Below are 17,163 nucleotides of genomic sequence, written 5' to 3' on the forward strand. Positions count from 1 at the left end.
GGAATATGTCGTTAGATAAAGACAACAAGATGAATGAAATATCACGTTTAATAAATATAGTGAGATTAGATCCAGCGGGAGATGCTTGATGAGAAGTCCGACTAGCAGAGCTCTTATCTGGGTAGATGGGCTCCAGCGATTGCCAAAGTGTGTGTGTGGTCACGTGATGTGCGTTTTCAGCGTTTTGGTGTGGACGGAGAGCAGTTCAGAAACGCTGGGTAAAACGCGAGTGTGTACGCGGATCGTTTTCATTCTAAAACGCCGTTTTAAAACTAATACGCACTAGTGTAAACGGGGCCTAAGAGAATCAGGTTAGGGATTGCTCCACACACACGGCTCTGTAATTAAGGTCAGGGCTATTTTTGTGTCAGTAAAAGGACTCTTTTATCTGGGTTGGGTGTGATTTTGATGTTTTAAAAATTCTATTGAATGTGGCTTGATGTGTACTAGAGCTGGGCAATCAATCAAATTCCAATGAATTTACAAATGCGATTGATCATACCTGTTATTGTCATGCACATCTTTTCAGAGGAGCACAGTTGTGTGTTCAGTATTAAACTTTTTATGAAGGCTAGAATACGCTCTTGTGTGAAAACTCCAAATGTGATGGAAACCCTGGAAATTCCCATAGCATTGCAATTTCAACAGAAGATTGAATTTCTTTCATTGATTGCCTTTGATTAATATTGGGGCTGCAACAACTCATTGATTAATCCTTGTGTACTGTTCAAATTGACTACCCTTTCATTTAGGTTGTGGCTATTTTTGCCCCATTGACTTCCATTTATAATGACGTTTTTCGATTGCAAAGTGTATTTTTGAATTATTTTTACATTTTAAAGTATTTTCCCAAAATATGTGTCAAAATATGATTTGTATCTACAAATCACTCTATTTGCTGAAACACAAAGAAAGATGTGGCAAAATTAAGACTCAAACTCACCCCGAGTGGATGAAAATGTCTCCAACAGCACACAATAGTTTAATTACTATGGTGAAAATTGTAAATGATTTCAAAATTTTGTCAAAACAAACAAGCAGCGCACTTCACCTGAAACACTTCCCACAGTCTAAATCCTGATCACACAAAAACATGTAATCAGAAGTACAATTTAATATACAAATAAATAAGCATTTCAATTAGAACCGATATTAATAACATTTACAAGTTGTTCAAAGGTTCTCAAAATAAGAAGATAAATTAGTCTTGAAAAGACTAAATGTCTTCATTGACCTAAAGGAAGATGGAAGAATATTTCAGTCAAAAGGAGCTTTGTATTGAAAGCACCTACAGCCACTTTCTGTTGCAATTCTTGGAACAAAAAAGTAATTCAGTTGCATATTATGTCGAAGAGAATATGAGGAGGTAAATGGAACAAAAAATTGCTTTAAATAAGAAGAAACTAAAATAAACACGTTTAAAAAGAAAAAAATACCAATGATATTGTCTAAGGAACTTGGGTTGAAGCAAACCAAGAGATTCGTATAATATGCAATAATGGTTTGATACGGACATCTTAATACAAACCTACATAGAGAGTTGAAGACGGTATTTAAAGGTTTTAAATTGAAATCAGACGTATTGTTAAAAATAACATCAGCATAATTGATAAGAGGGAAAATTAATTAAGAAATCATTTTTCAAATTTTTTTTTTTACCTGAAATGAAAAACAATTAATAGAACAATAAAGAGAACCTAAACACTGATATGACTTTTTAATTATAAAATAAATACGGGGTTTAAAAGACAGTTCAGTATTGAGCAAAATATCTAGATATTTAAATTTGTCAATAATGTAGAATAAAAATTTTGTTGTTTAAAGGTACAGGTTTTGTTCCTTCTTTTAACACATTGCATGATCTATGATTCTTAAAATAACATAATCCGTGGGCTATTTTTTTATTTTTTATAAAATTATCAAAAATGCTGGATGGCTACCTTTGAATAATTTAACGAAAAGTAACTGCATGACAATAAAATGAAATTTGTTTTTATCAAAATAACATTCATGTCAATTGCATTATTAATTTACATTTTATGTGCAATAAACTTTTAAGATGTTGCTTTAATTACATCTTTAACTTCTTATTGATTATACAAACAATTAGTCAGTAATGATACTGAATTCGCTCCAAAGAATGTGCATAATTTTGCACAAAACATTTTTGAAGATAATTAAAACATTCAGTTCAGAAAGTGAGTCATGTCTTAAACCACACTGCTAACAACACCTGAGTTCATAATCCATTTCACTGATTCACTAAAACAACCTGTCATTTGTAAATTAAACTACACTTTCTCACAATTTGTGTATTTTGGCAAAAAAAGCACCTCAAATATTAATAGTTCTACTCTAAGTGTAGTTTTTTTAACTTACTTTTTTTTTTTTTTTTACTTTCCAGGTTCTGCAGGTTGCAATGTCCCGAATTTTGATTGCCAATCTTAAGCCAAATGTAATGGTTTGTTTTGGTTCAATTTGGAACGCCCACAATAAAACAAGAAAAAACAAACAGAAAAGCGCAGACGAGTAGGATGATGGTGTCTGCCAATTCAGAAGCATTAACAGATGAATTCATATAAAAAACATCATGACTATAATATGGGAATACTTTGGTTTCAAAGACACTGAACAAAAACAGGTAATTTGTTAGAGCTGTTGCCAGCACCAGGAAATACAACAAAAAGCACCACAGCCGGCTATATGAGGAGCGTCTTGCTAAAAAGTAAACTGAAGTATTGCCAGTGACTCTCAATCTAGTAGCAAGCAACAGCAAAGTAAAATTTCAGTTGTGTGCGGCTGTTATACCATATGAAAAAACATCACAAAGGCACCAGGAGATAACTAACGCCAAAACTCATGACCTCGCTTTTAGTGCAGTGACCAAACTCAACCTCATCCAAATGTTGGATAGGAGGTATACACTTCCGTATCAAACATTTTAGACATGTTGCAGTACCACAGCTGTACGTTGATTGTTTTGATATTTTGTGCTTCATCTGTGATAATTATTTAGTTTTTAGACAATATAAGCTACAGAAAGGCTCTTATCAGCCATGTTTGTTTGCTGAGTGTTCTGTATTTTTTAATTCTTTTTTTTTTTTGTTACTATCTCCCTAATTTGAATTGAACTTAAGGTCACATTATTCTTCTTACTGTTTGCTCTAGAGAAAAAAAATGTTTAATTTCAAAATATTTAAAAACAAATTTATGAAATCTTTTTAGTTCCCTTTTGGTTACTAAGACTCATTTCATTTTAGCAGTAAGAAACAGATTACGATACAGATTATTGAGGTGAAGCTTAATTACAAAATAAAATATCTGTCAAAAAATATGCAACTAGAGATTTTCCTCAAATCGCAAAGCCTTACCATTTAGTTAATTTCATTTTTACTTTATATTGTGACCTTTGCTTTCAGCCAACTTTTTTCATTTACATTTTTGCACAGAGATTGCAGAGAAAGATAACTGCTCATATTTGTAAAGTAAATAATAGGCATGTCAATAATCAAATGTGTTGTTTGTTTTAGCCCTACCCCATTTCATATTTGCCAAGTCTTTTTTTTTGGCTCAGAATTCATTTTTTCCCTCTCCCTTTTGTTCCTTTCAGGTGGAGTTTGTTTCCATTCTCTCCAGCACACCCACTGGAAGGCCTGTCACAGGAGGAGCGTGTGCTAACTCTGTTTGCGAGTGTGCATATGGTCTGCTGAAAGAGGAGATAACGCCACAGAGTCAGAGGAGGAAGTGCAGGCATGGCTCAAGACACTCCCTTGAGGCCTCGTCCCCCTGAGATCTTTATGTAATGTTTCCTCATCTGCTAATAGACATCAGCTGGACCTGATCTAATACATTCACATGTACACTTGTAAGGAATTCCCTGAAGTGTCCCGAGGGAGAAGTTGAACTCCATTGTTCTTTCTTTTCCCCTTCTCCTCCCTCAATCACCACATACTTACCTAGGTTTCCCGGGACTCCTCAGAGCCCAAGTTTTCGTTTCGAAATTGCTCCACTGACCTGGATCAATTCCCAGGAGTTTTAAGAGTGTGTGCAAGAGCTGCTCTTTTCTGTGTTTGTTGAAGCTCCATCAAGTGAAGTTTTTTTGTTCCTCTCGTTTGATGTATTTTGTCCCAAAGAGAAAGAATTTGATCTAATCAGCCATGCAGGTGTAAATCTGTTTATTTGTGAAGATACTGGAAACAAACCTGTGGATTAGTAATGCTTCAACTCAGGAGAGAAACACTCAAGGGTTCATTTCTGAAGGTGCAACGTAGCACTTGCTGGCTGAAATGAAGGAGAGACATTTTTATATTTTCTGATAGTGTGGATGGTGGGGGGAAACGGTCTGACGGTTGTGACTGCCATCTGGTTCCTTCATTATTATCATTGCTCCATTCAAAACTGAACTGCACCGAGAGTGAGAGAAATTCTCCTGGCGCTTTTTTTTTTTTTTTTCGTCTCACGCTCTTCAGTTTCTTTTAATGGTTGTTGCTTTTTATTTTGGAAGTTTATTGAACTCCTGTTCACTGCATTCAAATTAAACTAATTGGCAACTTGTAAACTTCAATTTGTAAAAACTTGTAAAAATCAAATCATATATATTTTAAAATATTTGTCAGCATTAAAAAGTAAGACAAGAAAGCCAATTCATAGATGACGTTCTCCACTACCTCTTAACTCATACATTAACACCAAATCGGTTTCGCAAGGAGAACATTTCTCAGATTCTTTGTTGAATTTTTAAGCACGTCTGATTGATTTGACACTTTGTTTTGTTTTTTTAAATGTTTCCAAAGCATTGCCCATAGTGGCAGGTTGTCATCAGTTCATAAGCGTTTTAAGTGAGCTTTTTAAATGACCAAAACATGATATTTATACTTGACCAACTACATTCATGTTTAGTGATTGACTTTTAATATTCTATAAGCCAGATGATCTAATTATCAGCCTCTTTCACCACTTTGTATTTTCTTTCGTCATTTAATATCACTTTTTTGAGGACTATTTGTTTCGCCATTGATGCCCGGCGATGCTCATCTTGTGGCCTTTTTTAAAATGCTGAAGGGACAGCAACTCCTCCCTTAGTCTTTCTTTGGTTTGTGCTGTCCTGACAACACAAACGCATTCCCTAACGGATATATTTCCATCCTGCCCCCTGGGTGATGCCGAGCGGCAGTATGAGTGGGGGCGTCTCTGGACCCACTTCCCCACCCCATCCCACCGTCCCATCCAGACCTCTCCGGCCTAGTCGCTACGTGCCAGTCTCTGCGGCAACGGCCTTCCTGGTTGGCTCAACCACGCTCTTCTTCTGCTTCACGTGAGTACACGAACACATGTGCTAACACTGATTGCAGCAATCATTTATGATGGATGAGTCAGCACGTACTGGTTAATAACAACGATCAAAACGACTATTGCCGACTGAGTAATGGCTTGTCTTTGCTTTGAACTCTATCAGACGTTATTTTACCTTCAATAGATGGCACAGTTAAGTAAGATACGGTGTTCCCTAGCTAGTCTGACAGTGCACACTAGATGAAAACCACCATGGAAAAAAAGTTATATGGTTTAAATGGCTTTTTATTGCATGGTATTGTGGGAGTATAAACAATAAGGCAGCTCTAAAGATCATACTGGTGTGAGAAGTGGCGTTGTGTGAAGTGTATTTTCCATTAAGGAGCAATATTTGCCCTGTGGATTTGATTTCCAGGGTGATTTCATAAGAGCAGTTTTTATCATCATCACTGGATTAATCACACCATTGTTCAAATGTGGCTTACTTGTGCTTAAATGATTGCATGATGTAAATGGGCTACTACATAAGATATACTGTATATAAAAGTGTTAATTATAAAATTAGAAACAGGAAAAACAAGCTGGGGTATAATAACTGAAATTACTATTATTGCTCTTGGTTTTGAATGAATTATAACCCATTTTTTACTCCGTTTGGCAGACAGTAATTTGGCATATGTTTAGTTTGTGAGATTCCACATGTTGATACACAAGTATGTTTATGTTTGGGATAGGACTGCATGATTAATTGAAAAAAAAAAATGTGATCATGATAATCTTAATCCAGCATCTTTACGATTCAGCCGATTCAGTCGCACAAGTCTTCACAACATTAATCAGCAACGTGGACACCTCCAAATAGTGTTGAAAGAGTCACATACTATATTTATAAGGTATAATTCACCCAAAAATGTTATTTTTACCTTCATGTAATGATGTATTTGCGGCCGCAAAATCACACGTGACGTGACAGAAGATGCTTGTGAATGCTGTCCACTTTAGTAAATAGAAACTGCATAGGCTTTGAATAACAGGTAAAGTAGTTGTAAATGAAATTCAGTTTGTTGCACAGAGAGATCGTTTGGGAGTCGTGCGGGATGTATGATTTGCATGTATGTTTTTATTTTTTCTCAGAATGACGGCGGCCATAACATGAGCGCATTAGGCAGTGAAAGTGAAACCAAAATGGCGCACATCATTAAAATTATCCTATCACATTTTAGAGTTATGATTATGACAAGCATTTGATATGTTTTTTTTTTTCTTTCATAGTGAAGTGTTGTGCATGCGAATAAATGTTTAACAGTGTTGTGTATAAATACTCGAGCCTATAAAATGTTGAATATAATGCAAGTAGGAATATCATAATGAAAAATGTCCTATTTTACCAATGTCATTACTGTGTCATTACTGTGGATTGGGCCTAATATTATTATTGCTGTTTTACCACGCTTGAGAAATAACAGTAATAATAGCCTACTCATATTAACCTTTGTTTTACACCTAAAGAATCATGAGCAAATCGTAATCTTTATTTTAAGCAAAAAAATTGTGATTCTCATTTTTAATATCAATGAATATTTAAATTAAGTAAAAACTGTAGTATTTTTTAAAGATGTTATACATGCTTATTGAGGACTTCAGAAGGAGACAGCATGTATTTCTCAGGTTTTATATATAAAATTCAAGAAAAAGAAAACTAAATAGCAATATTTTTTTCCCTCTGTATTTATGGTATCGATATCGCAATGTGCAAATCTGCAATAGTCATATCGCAGGATGTGCAATATTGTGTCGGGATTATAATTAAGTTTAATTATAGTTAAGTTTAACTTTGATCAAATAGTGTAAACAAATTTTATTTGGATGCATTTTTAAGGCCTGCGACTGTAAAATTTAAAGATACCTTAAATTTGTGCACAAGAAATTATAACAAAGATTAAATGTGTTTATTTATTTATACAATGAAGACTATAGTTTTATTTTAGACTTGATAGTTGAATTTCTGTACCTTAATATTCTAAGACCCCCGAAAGCCATAAAGCACTGTTCATTTTCATCTTTGTTCAATTGTTTTCATCTCTATCGTAATTTAACTCATACAAATTATCCCAGTCAGTGTAAAATGATGAATTCTATCCAAAATAGTCATCTTATGAAATTATATTCATATCGCAATATATATTGCAGAAAATTAAATATCACCATTTCCTTTTTTTCCAATATCTTGCAGCTCTAATTTATGAGATTTTTTCTGAAGTCATCTAGACTTCTAGAAGCACAAGAGTTCTATAAAGTGTAGGTAAGACTGTTGTAGCAGTCTATTTAATGTAATCATTACGCTGCTACACTTTTCAACCTTTTTAACAATAAATGAGGCACATCAGAGACTCTTACAGTGCCAGTATTAAAATAACTGGAGTAGGCCTTTTTTGTGTAGTGTTTTGAAGTTGTTGACAGCATCCCTCTAAGGAGTATGCTTCTAATAATATCCTCCGTTTATGATATGTTAATATTTAATACAACAGTCTTGAATGTCAGATCGTTCTTTTGCACATGTCTTAGAATTTCAGAATTTACCCTGGCTGTAATGTTCAAAAGCTTTCTTGCTTACAATATTTATCTTTACTTTATTTTTGCTTTATTTGTCTGATTGATTTTAGCAAGTGTTTATCTGATATAACTAAAAAGTCTCAATGGATTGTAGTGAGAAGTCAATACGATCCAATGAACTAACGAACCAGGCTTTATTACAGTGTATTATGGATAGGTAATAATAGCCATATATACGGCTATATGAAGAGAGGATTATGAGTCGGGCGAGACGTAATTTCTATCTGCAGATATGCGTTTAATGTCGAATTCTCACTTATAATGTCTCATCATCGTGCCCATCTAAGCCTGGTTTCTCTCAAGGTTTTTTTTTCTTCATTTTCATCAATTGGCAAAGTTTTTTCCTCGCCGCTGTCGCCACTGGCTTGAATCGATGGATTGCTCTTCAGTGTTTGGACTCTCAGTAGTGATTATTAAACTACACTGATCTCAGCTAAACTGAAATGAGCTTAAACTTTTAAAACTGAACTACACTGTTTCAATTTACCATGATCTTTTATGTGAAGCTGCTTTGACACAATTTACATTATAAAAGCGCTATACACATATAGTTTGTGACATGTTTCAACTTTTTATGTTAATGTTTAGGCAAATATTGTATGACTTGTATGAACACAGGTCTTAATGATAAGCTTCTTGATGATGCACTGAATGGTTTATTTGCACAAACCAATAAGATCACAATGTTCATGCAGCATCAGCATTAAAAGTGCAGTCAGAGCTGTTTTCTTTTGATGAAATGGAGAAATCACATTGACTTCTCATGTCCTGGATTTTGTAAGTCATGACATGTAAATACAGGAAGAAGAAATAGCCCCAAAAAAACAAAAACACGGCCCTTCCCGCTGGCACATGAGAGTAAATCTGAAGGGCTTAAGTCAGATGCTATGTCATGTCTGTTCATTTTTAGTCATTTGCCCCTCTGGTCTCTCTCTTCTCGCCAAACCCTCAGATTAAACACTGTAAGGCGGTGAAATTAGGCCAACATCTGTCATGAAGTACCACCTTTCCCTCCCTTATCTTCTACTTTTTATTTCTCTCTCTTTTTTAAACAGTATTTATATCTTAGAAAGATTATATACAGTGTATAGAGGATAACATGATGTAATATCTGTCTATTGCTATGTCCTATTTGTGATTCTCTCTTTCTTTTAGGTGCCCTTGGCTTTCGGAGCAGTTTTCTGTTGCTGTGCCAATATACAATGGCGTTATGTTTATGTTTGTTCTGGCCAACTTCTGTATGGCCACCTTTATGGATCCTGGCATCTTTCCCAGAGGTAAGGAAACTATTTTTGATATGATACTATGTAATGTGTTATTATACAGCTGTAGCTGAAAGTGTGGAATAAAGGTGCCTTAAAACTCAACGGTTCATTCACAGAGTCAGTGTTGCATGTGATCAGCCAATTCAGCAATTGAACTGAATCGAGGGAGTGTTTATTCACCTTCCCTTCCCTTTTAATCAGGACCATTTCACTCAGTAAATAGCATTTTTAAAAATGGTATAATTAAAGCATAGTAAGCCAAATCATCCTTAAAGCAGTGCTTTTATTGTTAAAGAATATTAATTGCATTAATAAAAATAAAAATTTTCTTAATTTAAACAAGGTTGGCCATTAGAACATACAAGAATTGCAGAGCAATTCAAAAGCAGAACATTTACCAAGGAGTTCATCATGTCAAGACTCCACTGTCCATTAAACATATTTTATTTGACTCTGATATTTATACACCTGTAAGTAAGGGTGCTTTCACACCTGTAGATCGATAATTTTGATCAGAAACAGGGATTAAAATTGTGACAATGTTTATTTTTGTCTATATATTGAATTAATCAATCTATTTAAAAAACACATTGACTAGAATTATGCTTTAGAGGCTTAAATTACAGAGAGACATAACAGATGAGTCAAGACTGCAGTTAGATCATGAAGTAGATCAGGGTGAACTTTATTCGAGGTGTCAGTGCAGAAATTAACAAAACAATAGGCCTAATACAAAATATTATAAGACTAAAATATGGAAGAAATATTGGATGGTAATTTCTGTCAATTTTCTTACGGATAAGCTCTCAGTAATATGTCAGCATGCTTTCATTTTTGTATTCAACATGACCTCCTGCACTACTCATAATTCTATCTTTATATAGCAGTATATATGGCTATTACATTGCCGTAATACACTGTGATATAGCCTGGTTCGTTAATCGATCCGCTCCAGAGTTTGTTTCAATCGAGCCGACACTACCTCATTCAGGCCATCTCTTACGGATTGATTTGTCACGGACTCGAGCTTGATTGCGGGTTTCACATATGTCAAGCGAACCACGCTAACTGGGCAAATGAGACTGGTTCCGAAACAAACATCTAGGTGTGAAAGCACCGTTGTTTGCTTTATTTTGTTTATACTTTTGGTAAAGTAAATCTAATTTTAAATATTAGATATGTATATAAATAAATGAACTAAAAATTACTACGTTTAATTATATTTATTCATGTTAATTTTATTAATTGACCTAAACAAACACGAGAAGGTATCGTAAATGGGAAGACTAAAATAGGTCCACTTCATAGCTAAATTTGAAAACACTTTCCCAGCCCATTTTATTTCTTCAATATTTTTTCGGAAATCTGAATTTTCAACACTGATAATATGCACTGGTGAGTTTGGCACACATATGCGAGGTTAAGGAACACAATTCAGTTGCAAGAAAATAACCGGGATAATTTTTGATTCCACGTTGACTTTGAAGCCTAAAATGAATGAAACACAAGCATGCGGTTATCCTCTGAGGAAGTATTTTCAGAGTGAGTAAAAATTTACTCACTCTGAAAACCTACATCTAATGACTTCCATAGTAGAAAAAATAAATCCTATGGAATTCAGTGGTTACACCTTTTTAAAATATATATATATTTTGTGTTCGACAGAAGAAAAAAAGGTTTGAAACAAGTAAAGGGTGAGTGAATGGTGACCATTAAAATTTTTGGGTGAACTAACCCTTGTTTGTGTGTGTTGTAGCTGAGGAGGACGAGGATAAAGAGGATGATTTTCGGGCTCCCCTCTATAAGACCGTGGAGATTCGTGGCATTCAAGTGCGGATGAAGTGGTGCTCCACCTGCCGTTTCTACAGACCCCCGCGGTGCTCACACTGCTCTGTGTGTGACAACTGTGTTGAGGTACACATGCACACGCGGACTGGCAAAACACATGACATTGCAACATACAGCAATTCTGTTCAAGTATAAATGTTGCTCCTTGATGTTTATTTTTACTGTCTTGTTTCTGTTACTCTCAGGGTAAATCTTTCTAATTAATCACTCTGTCCACTGTTGCTCTGACTAATGCTCTGCAGACTAAACTGATCGATTTGTGTTAATTAAGTAGAGAAGTGTGCTTGCTCTGGGCAGCCTTAAGCTTCTCTCTCTCTCTCTCTCTCTCTCTCTCTCTCTCTCTCTCTCTCTCTCTCTCTCTCTCTCTCTCTCTCTCTCTCTCTCTCTCTCTCTCTCTCTCTCTTTTGCCATTATGATTCACACACAATGTTTCCCCTCTTTCTCCCTGCAGGATTTCGATCATCACTGTCCGTGGGTGAACAACTGTATCGGCCGGAGGAACTACCGTTACTTCTTCCTGTTCCTGCTTTCTTTGACAGCTCACATAATGGGGGTGTTTGGCTTCGGCCTTCTCTTCATTCTCTACCACACCCAGCAGCTGGACAGAGTGCATTCGGCCGTAACGTATCCTTAAGCATTTGTTGGAAATGTTCATGCCAACCGCACTAGTCTGGACTTGTTACTAGACATAGGCCGGTATAAGATTCTGACGGTATGATAACCTTGGATAAAAATATCACGGTATTGCGGTTACTGCTCTGAAATATGTTGTCTCAGTAAATAAAGTGACTTTTTTTCCCCCATTGAACTAAATATATTTTATTTTAAGAAGTATTTTGGAACAGTAAACATGTCCGGCTAAATCATTCTAATTAATCATTGACTTCTGCTATCTTTACTAGAGTCAAACATTTCTTTACAACCTAAAAAGGCATCTCTGGATATCTCTCTCTTTTTTGGATATAGAATAAAGCCATTGCACTGTTCAGGTTCATAGTATGCATGGATGTTTATATACAAGCAATTTATTTTTTAAATGTTTCCTTAATGGTGGGGCTGACACCAGTAGCTTTTGATGTGGAGGGTCATTTTGCTGCTGGAGATACTGTTGCCCTAAAAAACTAAATGAAATAGTCGTAAAAACACGTAAAACAAAAGTATATGTATCGTAGGAACGGTAGAACGCATTTTAGTGGTTTTAAAATTGTGGCTTTTTCAAACCGTGGTAAACCTTGAGACTGGTTATCATCCCGCGCTGCCTTGTTACTTGGCTTTGTATGTTGCCTTGAGGGCCAATCACAGTGAATGTGTATTAGCACTCTGAGAATGCAAGGTGCACCGTACTGCTTTTTTTTTGTTGACAAGAAAAAAAAAGAAGTGTGCTGCACTTTTTATGTTGCTGGGCAACGACTGAATCGGTCATGTGTTGTGCGCGAGTGTTGCTGTTGATATTTTATAATTCAACATTTTATAATAATGTTGTAACAGCTCTGGTTAACTTTAAAAAGCGATCACAAGTATCTCTTTTGTCTTTAAACGTCTCCATAGTTATCTTGACAACACAAACACTCCTGTCACCTCAAATCGGGTTTCTGTTGAGGTGACAGCAGTGTTTGTTTTGTCGAGACAATAACAGATACTTTTAAATGTCTCGTGAAGTGCTTTGAAATGTGCATTTTTATTTAATGTTTGACGTAATCCTTTTTAAAACAAACAGCCAATAGCGTTAAGTTTTTCTCACAGCTCTGCCAGTGAGAGTGGTTGAGCTCAAGTGCATCAAATGTGAAGTATCTTGAAGGGGACGGGGCATACCAGAGACCTTTTGATTGGTTGAGATTTGATGAGAAACTGAAATGTGATGTGAATAAAACCTTTAATCCATTTAGTTGAAAGTGACAAATTGCACGCTTTACAGATGTTTTATATCGTCTAAACGAACAATACTAATAAAAACGAACTAAACCATTTTATTTTAATTGCATGGGACCTTTAAGGACAAAGTAGAGACTTTTGGTGTGAACAAACATTATCAAAATCATGAGGCGCTCATAAGCAGCACGCTTAACACTCCAGCCATTAGTAAACCATTAAAAAAGGCATCTTTTAATACAAAAATTGCGTTCGGTGTTATTTAAGATCTTATTTGTTCTTCCTTGACTGTGTGTCAGTATGGCCGTCATGTGTGTTGCTGGGCTTTTTTTCATCCCAGTAGCAGGCCTCACTGGTTTCCATGTGGTTCTGGTGGCAAGAGGCAGAACCACCAACGAGCAGGTCAGGAAGGCTTGTGTCCTGGGCCATCATAATCTTTCATGGCCGTGTTTGTTTTTGTTTTCCTGTCAATAATCATGTCTCTGGTGGTGAATTGGGATTTAAATCCCTATTAAGCAGTTTTATAATCCTCCAAAAAATATGCCCTTCTCTCAGCCCTCCTCCTTTAGATTGTAATCTCATCGTAATCCTCTTTTAAATCGGTTTCCTGCTTTCTTCCTCTTTGTGTCGTCCACATGTGCACACTCTTGTCCTTTTAAGCAAATTATTGTCACTTGTCTTTAGTTTTTTTTTTTTTTTTAAAGACTAATTTTATTTCACAAATACCTTAGGAAGTAACTACTAAATGAACTGTTGAATGTGTTTTTTTGTAGGTGACAGGAAAGTTTAGGGGAGGTGTAAACCCCTTCACAAATGGCTGCTTGAGGAACGTTTCGCATGTTCTCTGCAGCTCCCAGGCACCCAGGTCTTTATCTACATTCAAAACTTTGACCTACATGTTATATTTTCTGCTTCAGGGTTTAAAACAGTGTTGTGTTTTGATCTGATAGGTATCTGGGTAGAAAGAGGAAGGCTCAGACTGTGTCTGTTCAGCCTCCTTTCCTCAGACCGCAGCTTACCGAGGCTCAACTTGCAGCTAAGGTACTTGACAACGGAATCCAGGGAGACCTGCACCGGGTAAGGAAATAATCCCATTTTACTTCTATTCTTTACTGCTCTGTCTGTTTTTGTCCAAAATTCTCCTTTGGGACGGTTTAATAAACGACAGGGAGTTTTTAATTGTTTTTTCCAGACTTTAAAAAAGCCATGAAAAAATAATGGACCAGTTTCTCGTGTATATGGTCATCATTTTGTTTATTATTGATAAATCAAACAAACAGAATTACAAATTGTTTAAAGGATTTATTAAACAGTCTGTTTCTGGCAGTGATGGGAAGTTCAGATCATTTTACTGACCTTTGAGTCTCGTTGATTGAGATGAACTAACCTTTTTTTCCAAGTAATTTCGTTTATTTCATTTAATTTGCCAAAATATTATTAGAATGTTACAAGTTGCTTTCAAACGCATCTACAGCTGCACCAAATGTTGGTGCACACTACAAACAAGACAGAACTCACCATCTACAAAATTAGTTTTATCACATCATTTTTTGCTGGATTCCAGGACATGTTGGGCTTTCAGGAAATGAGCGAGCTGATGCAGCTGCTAAAGATGCTTTGAAGCAAGTTGTGAACAAATGCCAAATTTCTCCATCAGAGATGAGACCTTTTATCATCATTTACATTTTAAATAAGTGGCAAGAGGAGTGGGATGCATTGGAAAATGATAAATTACATGAAATCCAACCTGAAATCTCACACACAACTTTAAGACATTTTAGGACTTGATTTGATCAAGTGATTTTTACAAGATGTCGTTTTGGGCATACAAGATTAACTCACGCCTTTTTACTTCTAGATGAAGATCAAACTCAATGTTTGTGCTGAAAAACTCCCCTTACTGTTAAACACATTTTACTGGACTGTCCTGCTTTTAATGATTCCAGAAGACCTTTTTATGAAATGAATTCTCTTAAGGACATTTTTAGCAACATGACTCAATTTTTTGAATTCTTATTACAAAAAAAAACGTATTTAATTTGTGTATTTATTTGTTTGTTGTTCTTAATTGTTTATTTAATATTGAAATGTTCTTGCATACATAGCCTTGGTTGCTGACATGGTTATAAATAAAAAAAATACATTATAAAAAAAAATACATTACAAGACAGAACTAGAATACTATAAGAAAGAGAAAATTATCATTTATTGTTTACCTGTTTTTTTTTTTTTTTTTTTTTGTCTGATTATTTCAGCTCACCTCATCTGACAGGTCACACTGACTGTCCCTTTTAAGCTTAGTCAATGCACACAGTCTGAGCCGAAAGGAGCCATGATAGGTTCACCTTTCAAGGCATCTGGTTTTTCATTGTGACAGCATGTAAAGAAGAGAGATGACTCAAAACCAGAGGACTCGAGAAATTAATTATTTTTCCAGCTCTAAATGCATATAATTGGCTTCTGTCTTTCACGTGATGAATGAACGACTCAGGCCCGATAGAGGACTAATCTTCTCCACCTGCACAAATGTGCACATGCGCAAATGAACGAATCGCTCCCAGAAAGGACTTCCCGTTTTCGAGTCATACAAAAGTTTAAGAACGACCCATCACTAGTTTCTGGGGAGAAAAGGCCTGATTTGCCTTTCAGCAACCTAAAGCCTTAAATATTATAAATCAGAGCTTGAGCATGTTCATATAATGCAAAAATACATACATTTTCCTCAGTGTATTTGTTTTTCCAATCCAATTATCTACACATTCTTAATTCAGGATTCATTTACTGTATTTTCCGCTACTATTATCAATACTCACATAACTTTTTAATTCATCTTCTCCCACAAAACCCTCAAAGCCCTCATCTTCTGTGTCTGAATTGAACAGCTGAGCAATTTCGCCATCAGACATGCCAGTTTTCCTCTCCTCATTGTCGGAGTCAGTCTCATTGCCAGGTGGCTGTTCGGCAATTATGCCTGCTTTCGCCAAAGCTCGGACAACAATTAAAGCAGATATTTTAGTCCATGCATCCACAAACCTTTTACATATGGTGGCGTAACTCGACTGGCGCTGCCTATCAGTCTTAGTAAAGGTGTGTTCACCGTCTATCATACATCATTCCCATTCCACTCGCAACTTCACTTTAAATGCCCTGTTTACACCAATGTCCAGCGCTTCTTTTGTTAATCGCTGCCAGCATACTTGCGTTGTGTACGTATTACATCCCTGTGTCGGCAGGAAATGCTCCGAAGGTCAATTAAGTGGAGGGCTTACCAAAGTCTCAGAACAATATTCTTACAGATTTTGGAACACACGTAAGGATTATCAGGCGAACGGCTGATTTTTGACAAAATTTAAGGCACTTAGGTTTGCCTTATAGGGTGGAAAGTACGGTACTTGAAGCAAGTCAGTCTGAAAAATAAACTGAATAACTCTCAGCCAATGGATCAAGAAAAAAAAAACAGACAAAAATTTTACTTGTTTTTCAGTCTGATCATAAGCTAGAGTTAAAGTAGTTTCTTTATTCTTGTGTTTTGTAATAGTTATTCATTGTGTTGCCTGTAAATTTACATTTAGAACACTTACTGACTGTTTTCTTTACTTTGTCTTATAAATGTCTGAAATGTTTGTTTATCAAACAAGTTTTACCTGGCCTTTACATTGGCTGGATATGACAACTGAATTCATTAATTAGCATCAACTCTTCCCATTGAGTCAAAATCCCTAGGTCACACTATTGTTTTGCAAGCTACTGGTTCAAATTCCCCCTCTCTTGCAGACTATGCTGAAAAATATATATATTTATATCTGTTTGTGCTGTTTACTTTGTGATTGAGGACGGCTGACACAGACAGACTTCCATTAATACGGCTGAATCGTAGCCTGGCTTTTAAACTGTCAGAAATACTTTGTTGTTCCATAATGAAAGGTTGTATTCTGAAAAGTCATGTGATTTACGTTCTACAACTACAGGAACTTTCTATCTGTTTGGAACACTTCATTACATGCTTTGGACATTTTTTTAAAGATTGCAACCAGGAGTTACGAGAAAATTCGTCAGCTTTTTGGCAATGCGTGTTTTTTTGCATTAATGGTTTCTTAAATGAAAGGCTTGGAGCTTGCTGAGTTATTTAGAGAGCGAGGGAGATGTCTAGTGTGCCAGGGAGAGCTGTTTGGTAAATGTGCACAAATGAAAGGAACAGATTTAGCAAAATGTTCATTCACTTCTCTACCATTAGCTTCAGAAGTCCTGGTCTAATCCCTATAATAAGGTTGCTCAA

At 35.8% G+C, this 17,163-nt stretch overlaps 1 protein-coding gene across 14 annotated transcripts in view; it reads left to right on the forward strand.

Moving 5' to 3' along the window:
* zdhhc5a (zDHHC palmitoyltransferase 5a) overlaps nucleotides 1-17,163 on the forward strand; it is a 42,908-nt gene that overhangs the window by 12,058 nt on the left and 13,687 nt on the right. For 13 of the 14 annotated variants that reach the window (XR_012402550.1, XR_012402551.1, XR_012402548.1 and 10 more), the window contains exons 2-8: nucleotides 3,611-5,314; nucleotides 9,061-9,182; nucleotides 10,927-11,084; nucleotides 11,470-11,642; nucleotides 13,187-13,289; nucleotides 13,661-13,752; nucleotides 13,838-13,964. Coding sequence is in view for 7 of the 14 variants with exons in the window: in XM_005160244.5 (XP_005160301.1) it covers nucleotides 5,160-5,314; nucleotides 9,061-9,182; nucleotides 10,927-11,084; nucleotides 11,470-11,642; nucleotides 13,187-13,289; nucleotides 13,661-13,752; nucleotides 13,838-13,964 (930 nt within the window). In the remaining 7 variants the exon portion in view is untranslated. Of the gene's footprint in view, nucleotides 1-3,610; nucleotides 5,315-9,060; nucleotides 9,183-10,926; nucleotides 11,085-11,469; nucleotides 11,643-13,186; nucleotides 13,290-13,660; nucleotides 13,753-13,837; nucleotides 13,965-17,163 lie in introns of those variants that run through there. The other variant, NM_001039640.1, reaches the window with a different exon arrangement.

Source organism: Danio rerio, chromosome 1, assembly GCF_049306965.1.
Source record: "Danio rerio strain Tuebingen ecotype United States chromosome 1, GRCz12tu, whole genome shotgun sequence".
In the NCBI taxonomy this organism is placed as follows: domain Eukaryota; kingdom Metazoa; phylum Chordata; class Actinopteri; order Cypriniformes; family Danionidae; genus Danio; species Danio rerio.